The sequence below is a fragment of the Nicotiana attenuata genome, unplaced genomic scaffold (genome assembly GCF_001879085.1).
Source record: "Nicotiana attenuata strain UT unplaced genomic scaffold, NIATTr2, whole genome shotgun sequence".
Lineage (NCBI taxonomy): Eukaryota > Viridiplantae > Streptophyta > Magnoliopsida > Solanales > Solanaceae > Nicotiana > Nicotiana attenuata.
In genome coordinates, this window is record NW_017672104.1 from 48,850 (window position 1) to 71,050 (window position 22,201).

The 22,201-nt window shown below is 38.3% G+C and overlaps 3 protein-coding genes across 3 annotated transcripts; 1 reads left to right on the plus strand and 2 right to left on the minus strand.

Moving 5' to 3' along the window:
* Positions 1-3,805: 3,805 nt before the first annotated feature.
* Positions 3,806-9,965, plus strand: LOC109211853 (syntaxin-71-like). Its single transcript, XM_019375437.1, has 9 exons — positions 3,806-4,156; positions 4,244-4,369; positions 7,889-8,048; positions 8,721-8,806; positions 8,939-9,007; positions 9,085-9,129; positions 9,210-9,272; positions 9,372-9,448; positions 9,677-9,965. The coding sequence occupies exons 1-9, from the start codon at positions 4,001-4,003 to the stop codon at positions 9,690-9,692; spliced, it is 798 nt and encodes a 265-aa protein (XP_019230982.1). The 5' UTR covers positions 3,806-4,000; the 3' UTR covers positions 9,693-9,965.
* A 3,457-nt stretch (positions 9,966-13,422) lies between these two features.
* Positions 13,423-14,570, minus strand: LOC109211845 (uncharacterized mitochondrial protein AtMg00810-like). The gene is made up of 2 exons (XM_019375425.1): positions 14,543-14,570; positions 13,423-14,435 (listed from the first exon to the last, which is right to left on the minus strand). Exons 1-2 carry the CDS (start codon positions 14,568-14,570, stop codon positions 13,423-13,425), a joined length of 1,041 nt encoding a protein of 346 aa, XP_019230970.1.
* A 62-nt stretch (positions 14,571-14,632) lies between these two features.
* LOC109211846 lies at positions 14,633-17,529 on the minus strand. Its single transcript, XM_019375426.1, has 3 exons — positions 16,999-17,529; positions 16,078-16,939; positions 14,633-15,399 (listed from the first exon to the last, which is right to left on the minus strand). Exons 1-3 carry the CDS (start codon positions 17,527-17,529, stop codon positions 14,633-14,635), a joined length of 2,160 nt encoding a protein of 719 aa, XP_019230971.1.
* Positions 17,530-22,201: the final 4,672 nt, after the last annotated feature.

Below are 22,201 nucleotides of genomic sequence, written 5' to 3' on the forward strand. Positions count from 1 at the left end.
GCCACATCCCAACAAAGAAACAAAAATATACACAAGTATAGAAAACAAAACACAGGAAGAGAAGAAGATGCAAGGAACAACTTTGATATTTCATATACTTAAAACTATTTACATTGAAGACGCCGGCAAAAAATAAACAAAAAACCAAAAGAGAAAGCTACTGGTCACCACCATTATGGCCTTCAACATCCTCGCCAACTTGGCCCTCAACAGTGTCGCCATCCTGACCATCAATACCCTCACCATCGCCAATTTCTCCCTCAGCATATGCAGCATCATACCAGGCATTCTCCTCGAGCCGGTCTACACCAGCATCCCCCTCGTCCTCACCAGCCTCAGGCGTAGCGGGATCATACCCACAAGCGACTCAAGCTTCACAAGCCTTAACACAAACATCTTCGAGGGCAGCCTTAGAAACGGATCCCGCCACATGCAAATCTCGAAAGATATCTGGTTGGGCCTCGGCATGAATCCACTCCTCATATAACTCCCGAGGAACACTAGGAAAACTGAAGTACGGGAAGAGGGCGACAGTGCTAGTAATCGGGCCTTCTCGGCCTTCAGAGCAGCAACTCGATCGTAGAGGCTAGAAGTCTCTTCTCACACTCTCGAATCCTCTCATCAAGTTGCTCTGCTTTAAGTCTTGTCATTGTTAAGTCATTCTCTCACTCGTAACAGAGAGTCCGGATCACCACCTCAAGAGACTCTGCCTTCCTCAAAGCCTCCAACCAAGCGGTCTCCACCTTCTCTAGATCCTCTATCTTATCGGCGACCTCACCACTAAGAGCCTTCGCCCTGAGTTGACACTCCTCAAGCTGGGCTCGCAACAAAACCACTTAAGCTTGGAGATCACTGCACTGGGCTTCTGCTGAGCTTGAGCTCTTCCTATTTGCTTCTCAATGTCCCCTCCAGGACGTTGCACTTACCCACCATCCGCACCATCTTCTCGTCTCTAGCCTTCAAGTCCCCCCTCCGTTGCACATCACCGCCCTCACGAAGCTGACACCGAAGCTCCCGGTACTTCTCAAGGACTCTGAAGTACTTGGCTTTCAACTTCACATAGATATCTTTACGCCTCTGCTCCCTACTAGCACTCTCAATTTCTAAGACGACCGTCTATCAAACGAACAAAAGAAGTTAGAGATTGTGAAAGAACAAAACCAAATGAAAACAACTAACAACAAATGTACTTACCGAAGGGCGTGGCCGTCAATGTTATTCGACAGGTAGCTGTCATTCATAGTCTTGAGGGTCGTACCCTTAACTTCAAAACTAAGAGGGACAAGGGAGGGGATAATCTTCTCGGTATCCACAAGAAGATTACGGTCCATCAGGATCGTAATAGTCCTCGAACCTCCCTCCAACCTCACTTGAAGCTGAGTAAGCCCCTCGTTGATCATACTTAGCTCATCTACATCCATGTCAGAATCAGATCCAACATCCTCCTCATCAACAACCTTACTTCTATCATCAGTCGAAGGAGGTACATCTGCCGCAACCCCGGAAGACAAGGCCTCTTCGCGTCCTGGATGAACAAGGCCGTCACTTCCCACTAGGCCTTCGATCGATCCCCCACAGGTCGTATATTCGTATCCTCCAAACAAATGGCCGTCGGGACTAGCCTCTAGGCTATCCCTGATATGAAATGTGGCCGTCTCCCGAAGGACAAAACCGCAGTCTCCTACATAAGCGGCCGCCGACCTCTCTCCCCCGACGTCCATGACCCTCTTCTTACGAGGCATCAAATCCCCATCACCGGGAAAAGGTTCATCGTCCTCATCTATAAGAGCGTACAAGGGAGAAGCCGAGGTCTCCGCGGCCGAAGTCTCCACGGCTGAAGAAGGAACAAATTCGGACGCAGCAACATGAGGGACCAAGATAAAAGCAGAATCAGCCGTAGTCGAAGAAGGGGCGGGAACCGATGACGTAGTAGCTTTCCTCTTGCGGAACGAGGGTGCGAGAGCTCTCGACCTCCTCAAAGATCCCCTGGCCGAAGCTAAGAAAACATAAGGAAATGGAAAGGTCAGGAAAGGTAAACAAAAAAAAGAACTAAGACACCGGTAATAAAAGGAACTTACCAGTCGAAGGGAGAGAGGGCCCAAACTTCTTGAAGAAACTTGGCCATTCACGAATCCCTATGATGCGAGGGAGGAGCCAATCGACCCAGTCAAAAATGTGAGCGACCGAAGGAGGAGGCGAGGTCTTGGCTGCATGAGAAGATGACAAGAGATCAAAGCCCGCGACCAAGCACAGGAGAAAAATCAGATACCTACAAACAAGGAAATTAGGTACTTACGAGCATAATTCCAAGTCTCAGGAAAACCGTCAACATTGGCCACCACGTCCTCAGTTCTGACAAAAAAGAAGTTGAACCAGAATTGGCGGTTGGCTTTGTCGTCCATCTTCACTACCAAGCATTTTCCCCCTCGGTGGCGAAGATTCAACATCGTTCCCCTATAAAAGCTAGGGGCGAACGAATGTATTAAGTGCCAAAGTGTCAACTCGACCCTGGCTAGCTCGACAAATTTGGTAAGCATCTTTATAAGTTTATAAACGTATGGCGCGAGCTGAGCTGGGAAAATGCAGTAATAACGATAGAATTCCTCCGCCAACGAAAGGAGAGGGAGAGAGTAGCCGACTTGGAAGGGGTAGGCATAGAAGGTGCAGTACCCAGGATGGTGGACCTACACTGTATCCCACCTAGCCGGGATTAATTTAATGTGATCGGGAAGGCCGAACTTAGACTTAAGCTCTTCCAATTCCTTCACTGTCATCATTGACCGAAAGGCTCAAGGATCAGCATCGGGTGATTTGGTGAAATTTAAAGGCGGAGACAGAATTTAAAATTTAAGGATTCTGAATTTTTTACAGAACTCATAGCTCGTCTTAGTTATTAGTCTCATAATTAAATATTAAGACAAATTTAATGCGTTATTTTTAATATGAATATAATATTTAAGCAGATGTGACTGGATCTAGGCGAATACAATAGGCTAGCTCCGCCTATGAAGCCCATTGACCTCTTCTCTCAAAAAAGACGTTGTGCGGGCAAGTCGATCAAAGTCAGAGCGGGGAGGGAATGTTTATTTACAGTTGTTGTAGTACGACTTTTCATTTCCTGTTCGGCCTTTCAATAAGTAGTCAGCTGCGCAGGATCCCCTTTCTTCTCAGAAGAGTTAGGAAAGGCAAAGGAAGAAAGCCGGGTAGGTGCTTTAAGAAGGCGCCGGTTGACTCCCCATATGCCGAAGATTCCTATCCAGTTGGGGTCCCTTAGAGCGAGTTCCATTCTTTCAGCCCTACCAGCAACGTATAAGTTTAGTCGACTGTTAAAGACATTTAAAACATTAATTTCGAACATATTAGGTGTTTCGATGAAAATCTATATTCATTGGCGGGTCAAGAACAGAATTTCGTTGAGCACATTAGTCTTTTTGCCTATTAAGCCCAGTAATATTTCGTACACCAATTTGTCTAAGGCCCGTTTGTCCACACATTTTTTTTTCAAAAATATATTTGTCCATAAAATTTTGCAAGTTTTCGGAAAATTTTTGGTTATGAGTTTTCAAAGACCAATTTTTATTTTCAGGAAAAAAATTTTCCCGCTCACAAAAATGCAAATTTTTTTTCAAGTGAAATGTATGTCCAAACATATTTCAAGTTCCAAATATTATTTTTCTAACTTAACTCAAAATACAATTTTTCAAAAATTACAATTTTTATGTCCAAATACCTACAAATTGTCTCGGGGGCAATCTATGTATGACTATGCCTAAAACAAAAATCTCTCTATATTAAACATTTAATCCCAAACCCAAACCGTAAACCCGAAACAGACACCTATGCTTTTAGAAAAAAACAAAAAGAGAAAATAACTCCAGTCTGTATTTTGAAGTGTGTGTTCTCCGTCTGCAAAGTGAAAATCCCCCGTTCGTATTTATTTCGTGATCTCCACAAATTCTGATAGAAGAAGAAGAAGTGCAGTGGAATAATCAGAAGGAAAATGAGCGTTATAGATATACTGACACGGGTTGACTCAATCTGTAAGAAATATGACAAGTACGACATCGACAAGCATAAGGATTCCAACGTTGCCGGCGACGACGCCTTCGCTCGTCTCTATTCTTCCGTTGAATCCGACATCGAAGCTTCTCTTCAGGTAAATAATTCACCTTTTTAACATTTTGTCTGTGTGTGTTCTAGGGTTTAGTTTTACACAATTTTTTTTTCTTCCTTGCGGTTACAGAAAGCGGAAACAGCTGCTAATGAGAAAAATAGGGCATCTGTTGTGGCGATCAACGCTGAAATTCGGAGAACTAAAGCCAAGTTACTCGAGGAGGTTCCGAAATTGCAGAGGTTGGCTGTAAGGAAGGTGTGGTTTACTTTGACTTTTTTTTTAGCTGATTTTGTTCTGTAATGATATTGGAAATTAACTGATGGGATATGTTGTACTTGGATTGCTTTTTCATAATCTGTTTATCTTTCGAGATTGTTGATTTGGTTGACTGGTTCTGGATTTTGATGAAAGGTAAGATAAAGAAAAATGTCGGACGGAGGGGGAGTGGAAGCCGGTTTAAAATTGTGCTTTTTGATTTGTATGTTTGTAATATGTGAGTTTTCTAAAAGCATAGATGATCATAAGTATGTAGAAAAGACGAGGGTTGCATAGGTTGATGATATATTATGAAATATTGAAATACAAGGATGTTGAATTGGTTAGAAGGTGCCTACAAGACGCGTTGTAATAAAGGGGAATGGAGATATAGGATTCACATAGCGGATCACAACTAACCTTTTATTGTGGTGTAGTTGATTGATTGACAGTGATATATATTGTACTGTTAGGTCATTTGCTGTGCGGATAAGATGTGTACTGATCATCCTACATCACTTCTAGAAAAAAGGGTCCATTGGGTGGGGGAGGGGTGGTTATCTACGCAGAATGTCGTAGATGGGATTGGATTCATAATGCCAGTTAGGGGTAGGTATAAACCTTCATTCATCTTCTTCGATCTTCCTTGGAATATACATCATCTTGGTCTCGGCCTTGTTGAGCTCTCCCTGATCGAAAGTTCCTATTTTGCTGCCTCTTCGATCGCCTCACAGAAAGAGTGGGAAATTGGGAGATAAAAATGAAGAATTTCGAATCTAAAAATAAGAAGAGAATTTTTTCCCCAAAGACAAAGGAACTTACGGGCGGGGCATTTTCGGGGATAACTATTTACTATTAGCACATTAACTTCAATATTCGTTTTCCTCATTTTAATGGTTCAAGAATACTATAGATAGTCCTTTTCAAAAGAACACTTGGATAGCAACAGGGAGTTTGATCAGCAATATGAGCACTCAGGTTTACTACAAATTATTACAAGTTTCTATTTCCGGAACAAAAGTCCGATAAGTTGTAGGACTTTAATTCTCCTATCCTGGTTAGCAACTACTAGAAAACCCAGATGAACTCACGGACTATGCAGTCTCCTTTTTATTAGCCTGATGCTCCTAAGCTTAATGGTGTTGTGTGAGCTCGTACCTGACTATTTCAGCAAGTTGCATTATTTGCTTTAATTTTGGAGGAATAGACTTATAGTGTTCCTTTATACCATGTTAAAATCTCTAAATCTAAATTTGGTTGTCCTGTAGATAAGAAAAATATAAGGCTCACCAAATCTTACTTGAGTCTAACATCTCAAATTCTGGAAACCATGTCACTTGCTGAGGACAATCATGTACGGCTTCCCTATTTCTGATATCGCAAAAATACTTTGTTAAGCCTAGAAAATAAGGTTGTTCATTCAGTCAGTTTTCAATAATTCTAATTAACTTACAGGATTCTTTGGTTCCTCAATTTGGGTTTCCTTTTGGTTATTATGATTTGGACTTTTGGTTGGTGGAATATTTGACCCAGGTATATGTTGGGTTTCCAGAGTAGTATACAAACAAAAAAATGCAATTGGTCATGCTATTTTCCTTCTTCAATCTGAAGGAAGAGAGACTATCTACGAGAGAGTGGGAGAGGGAGAGGGAGGAGGAGGGAGGGAGGGATGATGCTGCGTTGGGCTGCTGGCTTGAAATTTGCAGGTTGAAATTCCAAGAACAATCTGAGAGAAGCCGTCAATCTTATGAGAACAAGAGTCTTAAGGGCGTGGGGAGCTTGAGCGATGAAGAGGGCTGAGAGAAGAATGGAAATAGAGCACAAAGAAGTAAAGTTGAGTGGTAGAATAAGGGGAAATAAAAACCCAGTCGCTCAAAGAGACTCAGAAAACTTTAATTTTGAATTATTGCACACAGCCCTAGTACTGAAGACAACTTTTGGAAAAAATTAAATAAGGTCCTTTTATTGTAAGGAAATTTATGAAAACTTAGAATTTGCTTCCTCTTGTTTGACTAAGTGGCAGGAAGAAACGAGATTGGTGAAAATTTGCGAATAAATTTAGATACCCAGTATGCAGTTTTCATCCTTTTTCAGAATGTTAAAATTTTGTTCTTTTGGTTTTTCAGAATAACTTGAATCTATGGGATTGACGAATTATACCTTGTATGCAGTAATTTATTTTTTATTTTCTCCTTTGGTAGATTGAAGTGACATAATATTTGCACGTACATTATATAGTTTCCAGGTGATTTCTTTTTGTTACAATTAATCAATTGTTTTCTGATTTCATATCCATGCTACATAAAAGGTAACTGAAGATAATTTGGAAGATTTTGAGCAAAGTGGCCTGAGTATACGAGTGTATCTGATAAAAATGCCAAAACGCTGGATTCAGAGGTTTTGCATTGATGGTACTCCATCAGATCGAGGGATTAAGAGTCTGAAAGCTTTCATCTGTATATCCAAAAATTATTGGATAGAATAGAGGTGATAATATACCCCCTCCCAAAACAAACCAAGAAGGTACTGATTGTAATTGACCAGAAAAGTTTGTGACTCATCTGGAGATGGTTGGGGTGGTAGACAGGGGCGGATTTAGGGGGGCGGAAGGGGGTTCACCCGAATCCCCTTCGCCGAAAAATTATACCATCAATGCAAAACCTCTGAATCCAGAGGTTTTGCATTTTGGTAATGTCTACCAAGAAGGTACACATATAAGGCAAAATATATTTTTTAACTCTATATATTGTGTTTTGAATCCCCTTGACATAGGCCAAAAACATAGCTCAGTGGTTAAGGGGGTTCAAAACCTTTGTGAGTTCACTAGTTCAATTCCCACTGTCCATAATCTCTTCAAATTTTTTAACTTTTTTCTTTTTTGAACTTCCTTAGGGGAAATTCTGCCTCCGCCACTGGTGGTAGACATTACCAAAATGCTTGTGGATCTTGATGCTCTGGTATTCTAGCCCCGTACATGTTTCTTAACCTAGTCCACCCTGATTTTTGTAAAAAAAAAAGGGGGTTTCTTAACCTAGTCATTGCAGCACATTTCCTTCGTAGAGTAGAAAAGGACCGAGGGGCGAAGTTGCGTTATTCTACTTCTCTACTTATTAATGTTAGAACATTTGTCTTTATAAGCCTGTGTACTTTGTATAGTTACAAGTGGGTACTGCTCAGTCTTGACTGACGTGTCTGAGTTAAACCTCAATATGCAAAACTGTTAGCTGCTTGCTTCATTTATAGAGTAAACAAGGACTCAATGTAAAGACGACAGTAATGGAGCTTAGAAACCTTTGGTTGTTGCACTTCGAACTGTGTTCATCTTCTTTTCAGTTAGTTGATAACTAATATCTCTTGCAATGTTCACACTTTTCAGTTACTTGAACCAATATCTCTTGCAATCTTCACTACTGTTGCTGCTCTTGTTTGGTCCTCCCTACTGAAAGAGTGAATCTGCATTTATATGGTAATTTGTGGTACTAATTAGTTGCCTTGGTACTAAATAACCCTCAATTTCAGGTCAAAGGTCTGTCGGGTGAAGAACTTGCTGCCCGTAATGATTTGGTTCTTGCACTACCAGATAGAATAAATGCCATACCAGATGGCTCTGCAGCTCCATCCAAACAATCTGGAGGATGGAGAGCTTCAGGTTCTCGCACGGAAATTAAATTTGATTCAGGTGATTGATAATTTCTGCCATTTGACTGATTTTCCTGTAAGTTGTTCTCTTGATGTGTATTTAGTGTTGTCAAGGGCAAAAAGCGCCCCAGGTCTGCTAGGGCTCTATCTGTACCGCAATTAAAGCATGAGCTTCAGGAAAGAAAGACACAGTGAAGAAAAAAAATAGAAGAATACTATATGTTGTGCAAGGAAAAACTAATTAAAAATTAAATGAAAAACTTCAAATTTATGTAGTAAAAAAACATGTAGATTAAGTTTAATACCCAATTTAATATTTTGTTTAGATGCAAAGATGCAGTTATAAGTTTCTAATGCAGCTTAAGTGACTAGTTTCTAATATGAAAGGTCTTAATTCTTTTTCCTAAGAAGTAACATATACACTCATAACATTTCTTAAACAATTAATGTATCTCTTTTTCAGTTATATTTATTGTTCAGTGCCACTCTCTTCAAGATAGAGCCTATCGCCGATAAGGTGCATACCTGTGCTAAAGAGCTTGCTAAACGAAGCGAACCACCTACATGAGCCTCACCTAGCATCAGGGTTTAAGTGTGCCTAAAATGAGCCTTTAACGGCATAATTTATCATGAAATAAAAGTATCATTTAATCCATCTTGTGTAGGCTATAGCTGATTGTTAGATCACTTACGGAGTGTACTTGGATTACAGATGGACAATTTGACAATGAATATTTTCAACAAACTGAAGAGTCAAGTCAATTCAGGCAAGAGTATGAAATGCGGAAAATGAGACAGGCATGTCCTTTTGCGGTTGTTTATCATGAAATTCTTTGAATGAGGCTTTTTCTCCCTTAATTGAGGTTGTGTTTACTGCTTCTTTGCTGCTTCCTGGACTATGTTTAAGATTTAAGTTTGCACGTCTCACAGGACCAAGGTTTAGAGGTCATAGCAGAAGGCTTGGATACTTTGAAAAACATGGCCAGTGATATGAACGAGGTTTGCTGCATTCATGGTTTCTATTTTATATCATTCCAGTTGACATAGGTACTAAAGATGTGATGCATTGCATGCAGGAGTTGGATAGACAAGTTCCTCTGATGGATGAGATTGACACAAAGGTTGGTTACTTAACTGTTTTATGTAATACTTGATATGGAAAGAAACATAGCTAAAGATTGATATGGTTCGACTTCAATAGGTGGACAAGGCAACCTCAGACTTGAAGAATACCAACGTTAGGCTTAAGGATACAGTTAACCAGGTAAACTGAATTAGCGCTATATTCAGTTGCAGTAAGTGATATGCACTGATACAATGATTACTCCTGAGCTTTGTTTGACAAACTTTGGTTGTTTTCCAGTTGAGATCTAGTCGAAACTTTTGTATCGACATCATTTTGCTGATCATCATTCTTGGGATTGCAGCCTATTTGTACAAGTAAGTTTTCAGATCATGTCTTGTCCTTTTCTTTTTGTTTCATTATTTCATCTTATATTGTCAGCAATTAAGAGTGTCGGCCCGCGATTTGTGTGTAATGTGTTGATTCTTTTTCATAGTTTCTACTAGTGTAAATACCCTAAGCTAAACTGTCTTCCGCAAGAGTTATATATAGTCGAATACTACCAATTACCAAATAGCCTAACTGGCGACTCTCATCAATTGCAGTGTCTTGAAGAAGTAAAACTCCGTTAAAGTACATGTTGGATCGACTTGTATGTTGGCCTTCACGATCCGTTTATTTATCATTATTATTTTTTTTATATTTTTTTTGTGTGCATGTAAAAAAAAATGTTAATATGGATGGTTAAGCCTAGCATTCGTATTCTACTTGCTTGTGTGTTTAATAGTTTGAGATTGAGGTGTAGTAATTGTTATTTTTATCTTTGGACAATGTATTTCCGGTTTTATGGATAAGGGTTGTTTATTTTTCAGTAATGCGGCCAGTTGAACGAAATTATCATGTTACAAAGATTAAAGGATTGTGATTAGAAAACTTTAGATAACGAATATTTTAGTCCCGTGACTTAATTTCCTAAGTAGTGTTCTCTCTTCTTTATTAATATTCTTTTTTACCCGACCCTGTAAAATAATTATAAAGCAACTTCAAAATAACATGAAGACACAAAAACATATCCAGTTCCCTCTTAAATCATGCTGACATTTTTCTCACGAACGAATTAATAGATGTAACTCTAATATTATCGCAATCTTCTCCGATAAAGATATTGAATGTGTAATCATCTTTTGTTTTCGTTATGTTTGGCATACATATAAAAATAAATTATTATAGGATCAAAGCGAATTAATTAGGTGGAAGAAATTGCGTTCCAAATTACTAGTAATAGATTCTGGCAAGCTACTGTATAATCATGTGGAAAGCTGAAGCACTCGTGATAAGGACTATAGCTTTTATTGTCAAAATAAAATCTTAAAGCATAATCATTTATTGAAAAATAATGGAAAAAGTATAAAAGCGTGGTAGAAGTTCAAGATATACATTTCCCTCTATTTTCTTTGTTTAATGCACACTTTTAAGAATCAAGGCGTTATAGCCTGTTCGGACGAGCTTCTTTTATGGTCAAAAGTGTTTTTTGCCAAAATTAAGGTGTTTGGCCAAGTTTTTTGAAGGGTAAAAAGTGCTTTTGAGTAGAAGCAGAAGCAGTTTTGGAGAAGAAAAAAAATAGCTTATCTCCAAAAGTACTTTTTTGAAAAGCATTTTTGAGAAAAATACACTTAGAAACACTTTTTAAAAGTTTGGCCAAACACTAATTGTTGTTCAAAAGTGATTTTCAAATTAATTGGTCAAAAACAAATCACTTCTAACCAAAAGTACTTTTTTGAAAAGTACTTCTGAGAAAAACGTGTTTATTTAAAATAAACAGATTTTAGAATTTCAAATTTAAAAGAATATCACGCTAAAAGCCTAAAACACACGGAGTATTCAGTAATGTTGGTTGGGTTAATTAGCTACTCTTAACAGGGCGGACCCAAGAAGGTTCAAATGAATCGCTATGTTGAATTTTTTTGATATTTTATAGGTTAATTTCTGTAAAATGAGTATATAAACGTTCTTTGAACCTGCTTGACACAAGCAGATCTTGTGGACAGATGGTTTAGCGGGTTCAGTCAAATAAGGGGTTGGGAGTTCTTATCTCGTTAGATAGCAGCATTTTTTGCATAGTTATGTTATGAGTCACGCTACGCATCACAAGTGCACGCGGGCCTAATAAGTAGGGGGACATAGCTAGGGTTGTGCATTTGGTAAATACTGAATTACCAAATTACCGTACCTTTTAGTATTTGGTATTCAATATGGTAATTTGGTTTAAGTTTTAAAAAGTATTGGTATTAGGTATGGTATTTGGTATTTTAAAATGAAATATCGAAATACTGATACCGTACTGAAATATATATTATATTACACAATATACATATTATTAACGAAAAAGGGCCTAAAGTGCCCCTCAAATATTGAATTTGGTACAATAATGCCCTCCTTCCACCTTTTTGAATAAAAATGCACCTACTGTTTAACTTCTGGCTCAACCATGCCCTATTTCTAACAGCCTTTCAATTGGAAAAAAAAAAAATTCTTTTAATCCACGTGTAATACTTTTATTGGCTGAACTTAAAAGACCAGCCCTACAACACTAACCCGCCCAGTTACCGACCCGCCCTTTCAATTCGTTTTAACCCAGTAAAACAAATTTATCTCATTACATTACATGAGAGTTTACGGCGGTTGTTTTCGATACATACTGAAAAGGATGAGTTGGAAAAGGAGCAAGAAGAATGGGAATTATATTTTCAAGAACAGGGAAAGCTAAATCTATCGTTTTTACTTAAAAATTAGAATATTTTGAACAACCGACCAACTTTAATCGGTTTTTGGCCCGTTTTTTTACCGATCAAAATTGATCGGTTTTTCTTGATCGGTTTTTGCCGAATTTCTAATAGTGACTATTGGCTTCTCTAAATCAATGTGAGAAAGTGTAGTCCCCTGCTACTTCTTTCCACAGTATAAGTGTTTCCAGATACTAAAGCTAGGAAGTGAAGGAAATTGAACATTAACATTTTGAGATTAGCTTTGAGTGGTTGACTTTTTCCAACTTCCATATCAATTATGGAGAGACAGATTGAAGGTTTGTCGTGAGCGAATAATTACTTAATGGGAGATGGAAAATATGAAGAACCCTAATTAAAAGAGGAAAAAGAAGAAGAATTGGCGAAAGAACTTGTTTTACTGAGTTAAAACGAATTAAAGGGGGCGGGTCGGTAACGGAGCAGGTCACGGGTGGGTCAGTTTCTAGCAGCTTATTTTTAGTTATAATTTCTTTTTTGTCCTATTATTTTTGTAAATTAACAACTTTGTTATTAGTTAAATCTATTAGAGTCTAAAAGCTCTAAATTGTGTAAATAGAATTTTTTTAAGTTTAAATGAAAATGTAAAATTAGATATGTAAATTGTTAACATTTTTAGTTAAAGCAATCGTTTTTGTTAAAAATTTAAAGTTTTGCACTACTTGTTTGAAAAAAAGAAGAAGAATTGGGACCTCATATTTTTTAAATTATTCATTTTAAGGTAGCATTATGAACCCAAAAAAGAAGCGCCGGACAAATTTTGCTTTTCCGTACAACCCTATCATTGGTTAAAGTTGTTTTTAGTTGAACCCGCTTGTGTAAAATTCTAGGTCAGTCACTGACTCTCAACATGATACTCTTAACGCTGTGATACTGATTGCTTTCGTTAATTTATATGCTTTTTCTGAAAATGATCTCACATCGTTAATATTCTTATACTTGACATATATTTTTTTTCTTAATCAATTTCCCCTCTGAAACTTTGCTCGCACATTCACAAATCACAATGTTGAACTATGAATATACTGATATCAAATCTTTTTTTTTTCGTAGGAACTTAATTTTTTTTTCCTTTTACGATCGGGTAAATTAAGTAATTATTCAATCAGGAGAGCCCCTTGAGCTGCTTAGACTATACTCATAATATGTAGAAATGTAAAGAAATCAACGTTGAGAATTTTCCTTCTGTATTGAATGAATATCTGCTGTACAGAGTTGATATATAAATACAAGGAAGAAAGGAATCTAGGGTAAAAACAGAAAGGCCAAGTGACATTCTACTACTGACTATTCTATAACTAATTTTTATTCCCTATAACTGAATAGAAGATAAACACAAAAGATAAATAATTACAAGTATAAAGTGTAATGTATTCTGATCTTCTAGAAGAGTTGTCCTTCCAGCTGTTTTCAGTGATGAGCCCTTCCAGTAATAAGCCCAATAAAAATGGCCCAAAGAAAATATGGCCCAAGTCCAAGTCTTCTTTACAGATCAAAACAAAAGAACATATTAACACATTTCGGACCAAACAAAGCTAACCTTAGAAACATCAAACCGCTTCTTCGTCTTCTTTAACTTTCTCAGAAATTAGGGTAACACCAACACCCCTCCTCAAGTTGGAGGGGGAGGTACGAACACCCAACTTTCTCAATAGATTCCGATGAAGAGGACTGGTGAGAGGTTTAGTGAAGAGATTTGCAAGCTGAGAATCAGATTGAACAAAAGAAAGAGAGATAAGCCCAGCAAGAAATTGTTGTCGCACAAAGTGACAATTGATTTCTACATGCTTGGTGCATTCATGGAACACGGGTTTTTTTGCGATATGAAGTGCGGCTTGACTATTAGAATGAAGAGGAATAGGTAAAGAAATTGGGATGGACAGATCTTCAAAGAGGCGAACCAACCAAGTGAACTCAGCTACTACCTGTCTCATGGAACGGTATTCTGCCTCAGCAGAACTAAGAGAGATGGAAGTTTGTTTCTTGGACTTCCAAGAAATAGGAGAAAAGCCCAGGGAGATGTAAAAACCACTGACTGACCGGCGGGATTCAGGACAGGTGCCCCAATCGGAGTAACAAAAGCGAGGAGCTGAAATGAAGGTGAGGCAGACATAAAAAAGACCAAGGCCTGGATCTTTCAAAAGATAACGGAGTACTCGATAAGCAGCATAAAGATGTGGTTGGCGTGGGTCTTGCATGTATTGACTGAGGTGTTGGACGGTGAAAGACAGGTCAGGACTGGTGAGATAATTAAGCTTACCCAGAAGATGACGATATAAGGTCGGATCTTTCACAGGATCCCCTGTTTTGGCGAGCAATTTGATAGAAGAGTCAAGAGCTGAGGAGGCAGGAGACAAATGCAAAGATGCTAATTTGTGCAACAGATCCAGAGTAAACTTTCTCTGGGATAGAATCAATCCTTGAGGTTCTCTAATTACCTCCATGCCAAGAAAAAAATGAAAGAAACCAAGATCCTTAATTTTGAATTCCCGATTGAGAAACTCTTTTAAAGCATGCAGATCAGCATCATCATTACCTGTTAATAGAATGTCATCTACATATACTGCAACAATAGAGATAGAGGAACCTGTCTTTTTGAAGAATAATGAATAGCCATTCATAGAGTGAGTGAAACCTTTAAAACTCAAGGCTGTAGTAAGCTTAGCATACCACTGACGAGAAGCTTGTCGGAGTCCATATAGAGATTTCTTTAATTTGCAACATGATTAGGAGAAGGTGGTGTGATACCTGTTGGAAATTTCATGTAGACTCTTCATTTAAATCTCCATGTAAAAAGGCATTATTCACGTCTAATTGATAGAGACCCCATCCCTTTTTAACAGTTGTAGCTAGTATGCACCTTATTGTGGTCATCTTCACCACAAGGGAATACGTTTCATCAAAATCTATACCTTCTCTCTGGATGTCTCCCCTTACAACCAACCTGGCTTTCAATCTTTCCACAGAACCATCGAAGTGTTGTTTAATTTTGTAAACCCACTTACATGGCAAAGCCTTCTTCCCTGGTGGTAACTCTATCACATCCCAAGTCTTATTGAGCTCAAGAGCCTCAATCTCCTTTGCCATAGCTTCCTGCCACCCTGGATGGTGGGCTTCTTGTGTAAAACTAACAGGTTCATGAAGATTAGAAAGAGAATTGAACATATGTTGGTTGGTAGAAGAGAGACCACTAAAAGAAACAAAATGAGGTGTCACAGGAGTGAGGAAACAGGAAGTGCTCACATTTGTGAGATGTAGGGCATTGCAAATGTAATCCTTGAGATGGGCAGGAGGAATGTGTGGCCTGGAAGACTTTCTGATGAGATTTTCTAAGTGAGGTTCATTTCTAGAAGAAGGAAACAGAGGGATAGGACTATGTGATGGAGAACAAGATTCTGAGGTATAGTTAGAGGTAAGGTGTGCTGTAGGAAGAGGAGATGAGGTAGGTGAGGTAGTAGGAAGAGTAAAGACTGGTGAGGTGAGTGGTGTGTTGGAAGCATGAGAAGAGGGAATAACTGGTGTAACCTCTGAAATAGGCACATAAGTAGGATGGAAGTTAGCAGTAGGCAAGAAGGATTAGAGGAAAGATTGGAATTAATTGTAGCAAAAGGGAAAGATTCCTCATGAAACACAACATCCCTTGAGATGAAAGTTCTCATAGTTTTGAGATTAAGCAATTTATAACCTTTCTTACCATGTGGATAGCCTAATAAGACACAAGCTACAACCCTAGGTGCAAAGTTGGTTCTGTGATATGGACGAGTAGAAGCAAAACATAAACAACCAAAACACCTTAACATGGAGTAGTTTGGCTTGGTTCTGAAAAGTATCTCATAAGGTATTTTATATTGTAAAATTCTTGAAGAAAATCTATTGATTAAATAGGTATCAGTGAGTAGACAATCCCCCCCAATATGTTATGGGTAATTGTGATTGGTATAATAAAGCCCTGGAAGTTTCTAATAAATGCTTATGCTTTCTCTCCACAACTCCATTTTGTTGTGGAGTATGTACACAAGTGGTTTGGTGTATAATTCCTTAGGATTGAAAAAATTCTGATTGTATTTTACCACTGCCCAACTCAAAAGCATTGTCTGTTCTAACAATTTGTACCTTTGTGTGAAAATGCCTTTCTACCATTGCTAAGTAGGACTTGAGAACCGTAAAAACATTAGATTTGATACTTAATAAGTAAATCCATGTACCTCCAGTAAAATCATCCATATTGGTGAGGAAATAGTTAAAACCATCATAAGTAGAGGTGCTATAAGGTCCCCGGGTATCCACATGTATCATTTCAAAAGCATTCTTGGTTGATATAGAACTTGTGGGAAATGGAAGCTTAGATTGTCTTGCCATAGGGCAAATAGAACAAGGACTAGAAAAACTGGAACAAGAAGGAACATAATCTGATGAGATTTTCTTCATATTACTCAATGGTAAATGGCCTAATCTATAGTGCCATAACTTTTCTTTTACATTAGGATCAGAAAAGACAAAACAGAAATTAAAAACAACATTGGAATGTGCATTCCTTTTTGAAACAGAAAAACTACTATACTTAGATAGATTCCTAGAGGCAGCTGCTGAATGGCTAGATTTGAGAATGTAAAGCCCTCCCTCTTCTTTACCAATATCCATAGGGCTCTTCAGTGAAGGGCCATGCAATAGAATACAAGAATAAGGGGTGAATAAGACATACTTCTTGAGTTGTCTGCACAATTTATGTACAGATAAAAGGTTATGTCTGAAAGATGGCGTATACAAAACATCTTGTAAAACCATATTAGGAAACAAAGAAACTAAACTTGAGTGTGTCACCTTAACTCTATAGGAATTTGGAAGCTTAACCATAAGGGGTTTAGGTAAGGCTTTATGTTGAATAAAGAATTCTTTGTTGAAACACATATGCTCTGTTGCTCCACTATCTAATATCCATGAATTGCTGTTAATTTCAATGAAACAAGCATAAGAATCAAAGAATTTTGTCATACCAGCACAACTCACATTGGCTGAAGGTTCAGAGGTGCTTGCACTCTGTTGTCCCAACTTCACCTGTTGAAGAAGCTGCAGCAATTCTGCTACATTTTCTTAGGTAAGAGACTTAACACTTTTTGCAGTATTACCTGTTTGCACACTTTCTTCATTTGAGCTGAAAACATTACTTGCTTGCACTTGTCCTTTTCCTTGAAACTTTCTCTGATTTGTAAACTAAATCTCAGTTGGGAAACCATGAATTCTGTAGCATTGATCAATGGTATGACCTGGATTTTTACAGTAGGCACAAATACCAGTAGCCTTCTTAGAGTTGAGGAAACCCTTCTACCTCTATTATCCTTGAACCTTTTGAAGTTTGCTGCCTGATTGTTAGCAATAAAAGAAGTTGATTCCCCAGGATAAGCTGGTGTAGCATGTATTTCTCTTTGTTTTTCATCTTGAATGACTAGAGAATAAGCTTGTCCTATAGAGGGTAAAGGGGAAGATAGGAATATGTTGCTCCTTGGCCCAATGAATGTGTCATTTAGACCCATTAGGAATTGCAGAAGTCTTTTATCTTGATGTGCTTTGTGTGACTTAGCCTTAGCCCCACACTCACAATCATACACACAAGCAGAGAATGTATTAAGTGCATCAAGTTCATCCCAAAGGCTTTTCATCTTAGTGAAGTAAGTAGACACACTTGTGTTCCCTTGCACCACACCACTAAGTTCTTTTTGCAATTAGAACAGCTTTGCTCCATTTGTCTGACCAAACCTGTCCTCCAGGTCACTCCACAAGCTTTTGCACTATGAGAATAGAGCACACTTTCAGCTATTTCTTTTGACAAGGAGTTCAACAGCCAAGAGAAGACCATATCATTGCTACGAGCTCAAGCTTTTTGCAGTCCAGAATTTGCCTCAGGGACAACTAGGGATCCATCAATGAACCCTAGTTTGTTCTTAGCAGAGAGAGCAATCATAATAACTCTCCTCCAACCTTCATAGCCTTTGCCATCAAAGACTGAAGAAACCAAGTTCATCCCTTGATAATCTGAGGGATGAAGGTAATAGGGGAGAGCTGAGTCAACAATTCCTGCTATAAGAGAAGCTGCAAGTGCAGTAACTCGCGTAGTGGAAAAAGAATTGTCAGGGGTTTCAGTAGAACCCATTGCTGAGTAAATGAAGGAAGGAAAATGATAAAGATTATGTGATAGATTTTGAAATGTTTAGGAGCAGATTTAAACCTGCTCTGATACCATGTAGAAAAGTAAAGAAATCAACGTTGAGAATTTTCCTTCTGTATTGAATGAATATCTGTTGTACAGAGTTGATGTATAAATACAAGGAAGAAAGGGATCTAGGGTAAAAACAGAAAGGCCAAGTGGCATTCTACTACTGACTATTCTATAACTAATTTTTTTCCCTATAACTGAATAGAAGATAAATACAAAAGATAAATAATTACAAGTATCACTACTAGAAATCCGGTAATTACCGACCAAAAAACCGACCAACTTTGGTCGGTTATGGCCAATTACTGACCAAAACGCGGCCAAACACGATTGGTCGTTATTTTGATGGTCGTTTTAGTATACCGACCAATGTTGGTCGGTATATTAAAACGACCATCTGAAGAATTTTAATGACTTACCGACCAACTTTGGTCGGAAATATATTTTATTAATTTAATTTTACCGACCAAAGTTGGTCGGTGTATGTATTTTATATTTTTTTATTTATTAATAAATTTAAAAAGTTACCGACCAACGTTGGTCGGTAAAGGAAAATATGTATTTTTTAAAAAAAAATTAAAATTTAACAATACCGACCAAAGTTGGTCGGTAATGTTGAATTCTAGGAATTCCTTGTTCATTAACCGACCAACTTTGGTCGGTTCTTCATAATTTTTTTTAATGAATACCGACCAACTTTGGTCGGTAATTTGTAGTAAAATTTTTTTAATTAAAAACCGACCAACTTTGGTCGATTTTCTGGGTATAATTTTGGCAGAAAATGCCTGTTTTGGTAGCTACACCACCTGCCAGCATATACCAATACAACAACAACAACAGAATAACAATAACAACAACAACAACAAATTAAAGTTCAATTGAACATAACAATCCAAAACCAAGTTAAAACTAGTTACAACAAGTTCAAAACTGGTTCTATTTGTCTAGGTCAAAGTATATAAAACTCAAGGGGTGTTTTGTACAACATCATTATCATCGCCTGATGAACTTTCATCTACAAGACGGTATAGAGAAGGGTCTTGTGAAGGACGGGAGGAACTACCACGGGAGGACGGGAGGAACGATTAAGAGCAGGACGGGAGGAACGATCATGTGGAGGTCGAATCTCTAGCGATGACTCACGAGACCGAGGCAACGGAAAAGCTCTAGTAGATAGGAGAGTTCTGATCTGAGCTTGCATGCCAATGAATTGAGCATCTCTAGCCCTTTCTCTTTCCTTGGCCGCTTCTAGCTCGGATGTGAGCTTTGTCACAGTCTCTCGCATAGCGGAGAGGCTCGCCCTATTAAGTTGCTCGCCTTGCGAGGAAGTCCCTATTCCTTGCATTCCACACTTATAACGATGGAACTTTTTAGTAGGAAGCCCGTATACCTTCCCCCATTTTGGACCGCCAACAGACTCCAACCATATTCTTTCAGCATCCTCGTCCGAAGGTTGGGTTGGCTCGCCAGATTCACCAGCTGGTGGATGACTGTGAATGAATTCCTCCACGTTACTTTGGTAGCGACTCTATACGAAAATTTAAATTGAATTAGTATTTCAAAATTTATATAAAAGTAAATTATAATACTTAAAGAAAAGTAAAAGCTTACATATGCATCGAGGCCCGGTCCTCGACCCACCTTTCTTGATCCGTCTCTTTCTTCATCTTTACAATATGCATCTCCTTGAATAGCTCATCATGGCTCATTGGATGCGCCGACTTCTTTTCTTAAAAACAAATTAATTTAGTTAATAAATAGAATAGATATACTTTGAAAAGTAAAATAATTTAAGCAATTACATACCAATCTTCTTTTTATTGTCCCTAGGCTGATCGCACCTCCAGTGTGCAAGGAGCCTCCCTTCTCGGATGCGCGAGCTTTCTTTCCTTTTTCGCTCTTCTCTAAGAAGTCTGCGGTAAGCCATTGCCTTTGCAAATCATCCCATAAATTCTGAAGTAACCAGCCAGGCCTCTTGTTCTTCTTTCCATCATCGGAGAAAGCATCCGCCAATCTCTTGCGAGCTTTATGATGAAAATTTGCAGCCACTTTCGCGCTATAGCAGTATTCCCATACACACTTGCTCTGTATTTTAAAAGTTAAATATTATATGGAAACATCATAAATATAAATTATTAAACTGCTTAAAAGAACATTTATACCTTAAATTGATTGAAAATTTGCTCCTTCAACAAGAATGGGAAATCAATCCAAGTCGCATAAGGGCCATCATAAAGCTTTCTGATGGCACTGGTGATTATCCTCGTAGTCTTATTACTCAGAATGAACCTGCAATTAAACAATAAAAACACATTAATGTCTTAGTAAAAATGTTACAAAACAATAAACGCAAAAATAACAAATAACTCTCACCCATCACCCTCATGGACTATGATGGTCCTGCCATATTGATCATAATGCACTTCCTCGTCATCATTGTCCGAAGCATGTGTATCATAGGCATGTGTGGACGGTGTAGGGGGTTCAGAGCTACTGGCTCGCAGGCAAAGGTCTGAAATAGATGGAGTCGCTGATGAAGATGGTTGCGATCCCTGTGACTACGACATAGCTGGATGCGACCCAAGTGGCTGTGATACTGACGGCTGTGACCCGAGTGGCTGTGACATGGATGGATGCGATCCATGTGGCTGTGATATAGATGGCTACGATGCAGATGGCTGCGATCCACGTGGCCGTGAGGCATCTGGACTGTATGTCGGACGTATAGTCCTGTGGCCCTGTGATGAAATACCTAGTATCAGGATGAAGGTGTAGGGCTCGTGATGCTGTGACAGCTCAGTATAGCCGTGGGGTGGAGGATAAGACATAGGCATCTCTAAAGAGGGTGGAAAATAGGGAGTACTATTATCTACCCTCCTCTTTCCCTTCCTAGCCTTTTCTCAACCCCGAGAACCAGTAGGGTCATTGTTACCTTGACCCTTGCCTGCCATCTGCATAATATAATACATATTTAGATTGAAACATATAAGAAACTAGCTATAAAACGAGAGTGCTTTAAAAATCAACTTTTTAAAGCTCATCGACGTTTGTTCCTCACCCGAGAATTCTTCGTCCTCACTTGTTTGAGCTTCATCAATTGATTATTCGTCCTCATTCTCTATAATTGTTACTTCATTTATATCAACTTCTTCCAATATGCGTTCAGGATGTTCCAAATCATTTTCTAACTGATCGTCCACTATTTGGTGAACACTGGAGATATCGTTTTGCTATGCAACATCTAACACATTCTCGACTTCCACCCTACCTACAGGCTTAGTTTTTATTACAACCCACCAATCGGACTTATTCCGCCGCAATGGATAAGGAGCATAATACACTTGCCTAACATTATGTGCAATTATGAAAGGATCATAGTGATCATACTCCCTCGTATGATTAACCTCAATTATGTTGTATTGGTTGTGTACTCTTGTACCTCTTATTGTATTTGGGTCAAACCACTTGCATCTAAAGAGTATCAATTTCTTATATGGCCAACCTGTATATTCTAGTTTTATTATTTCTTTGAGCACACCATAATAATCAATATCTCCAACTTGGTTGCCATCGCCACCTTGAACCCACACTCCGTTGTTGTTGCTATTTTTATTTTTAGAGCAATCCTCTGTGGAACTTATAACCATTCACAACGTACTTAGACATTGTTGTGACCTCAAGCCCAGGTCCCCAAGATATATCTTTCAAAAATTGGTTTACACCATTATTTGGATTATTTACCTACATAGTGTTTAAAAAATTCAAAAGTTAGCATAACTTACAAACATTATTTACCTACATAGTGTTAGAACATTATCAGGATAAACTTACTGCCACAGGGTCGGGTTCTTTTATGGATAGACTTGTGCAGATCTAATTAGTATAGTATAATTTATCATCAAATATATCTATTTGTAAATTGATTCATCGACTTATAACTTACTTAGATGCAACGTTGAATATTAACACGCTTCGTTGTACTACTTTAACTACATATATATATATATATATATTTAACTACATATATAGCATGTTGTAGTATATGTTAGTGTATTCATTATTTGTATTACAAAAGTGTTAACGGATTACATTTATATTATTTAGATAGTAAATATAAA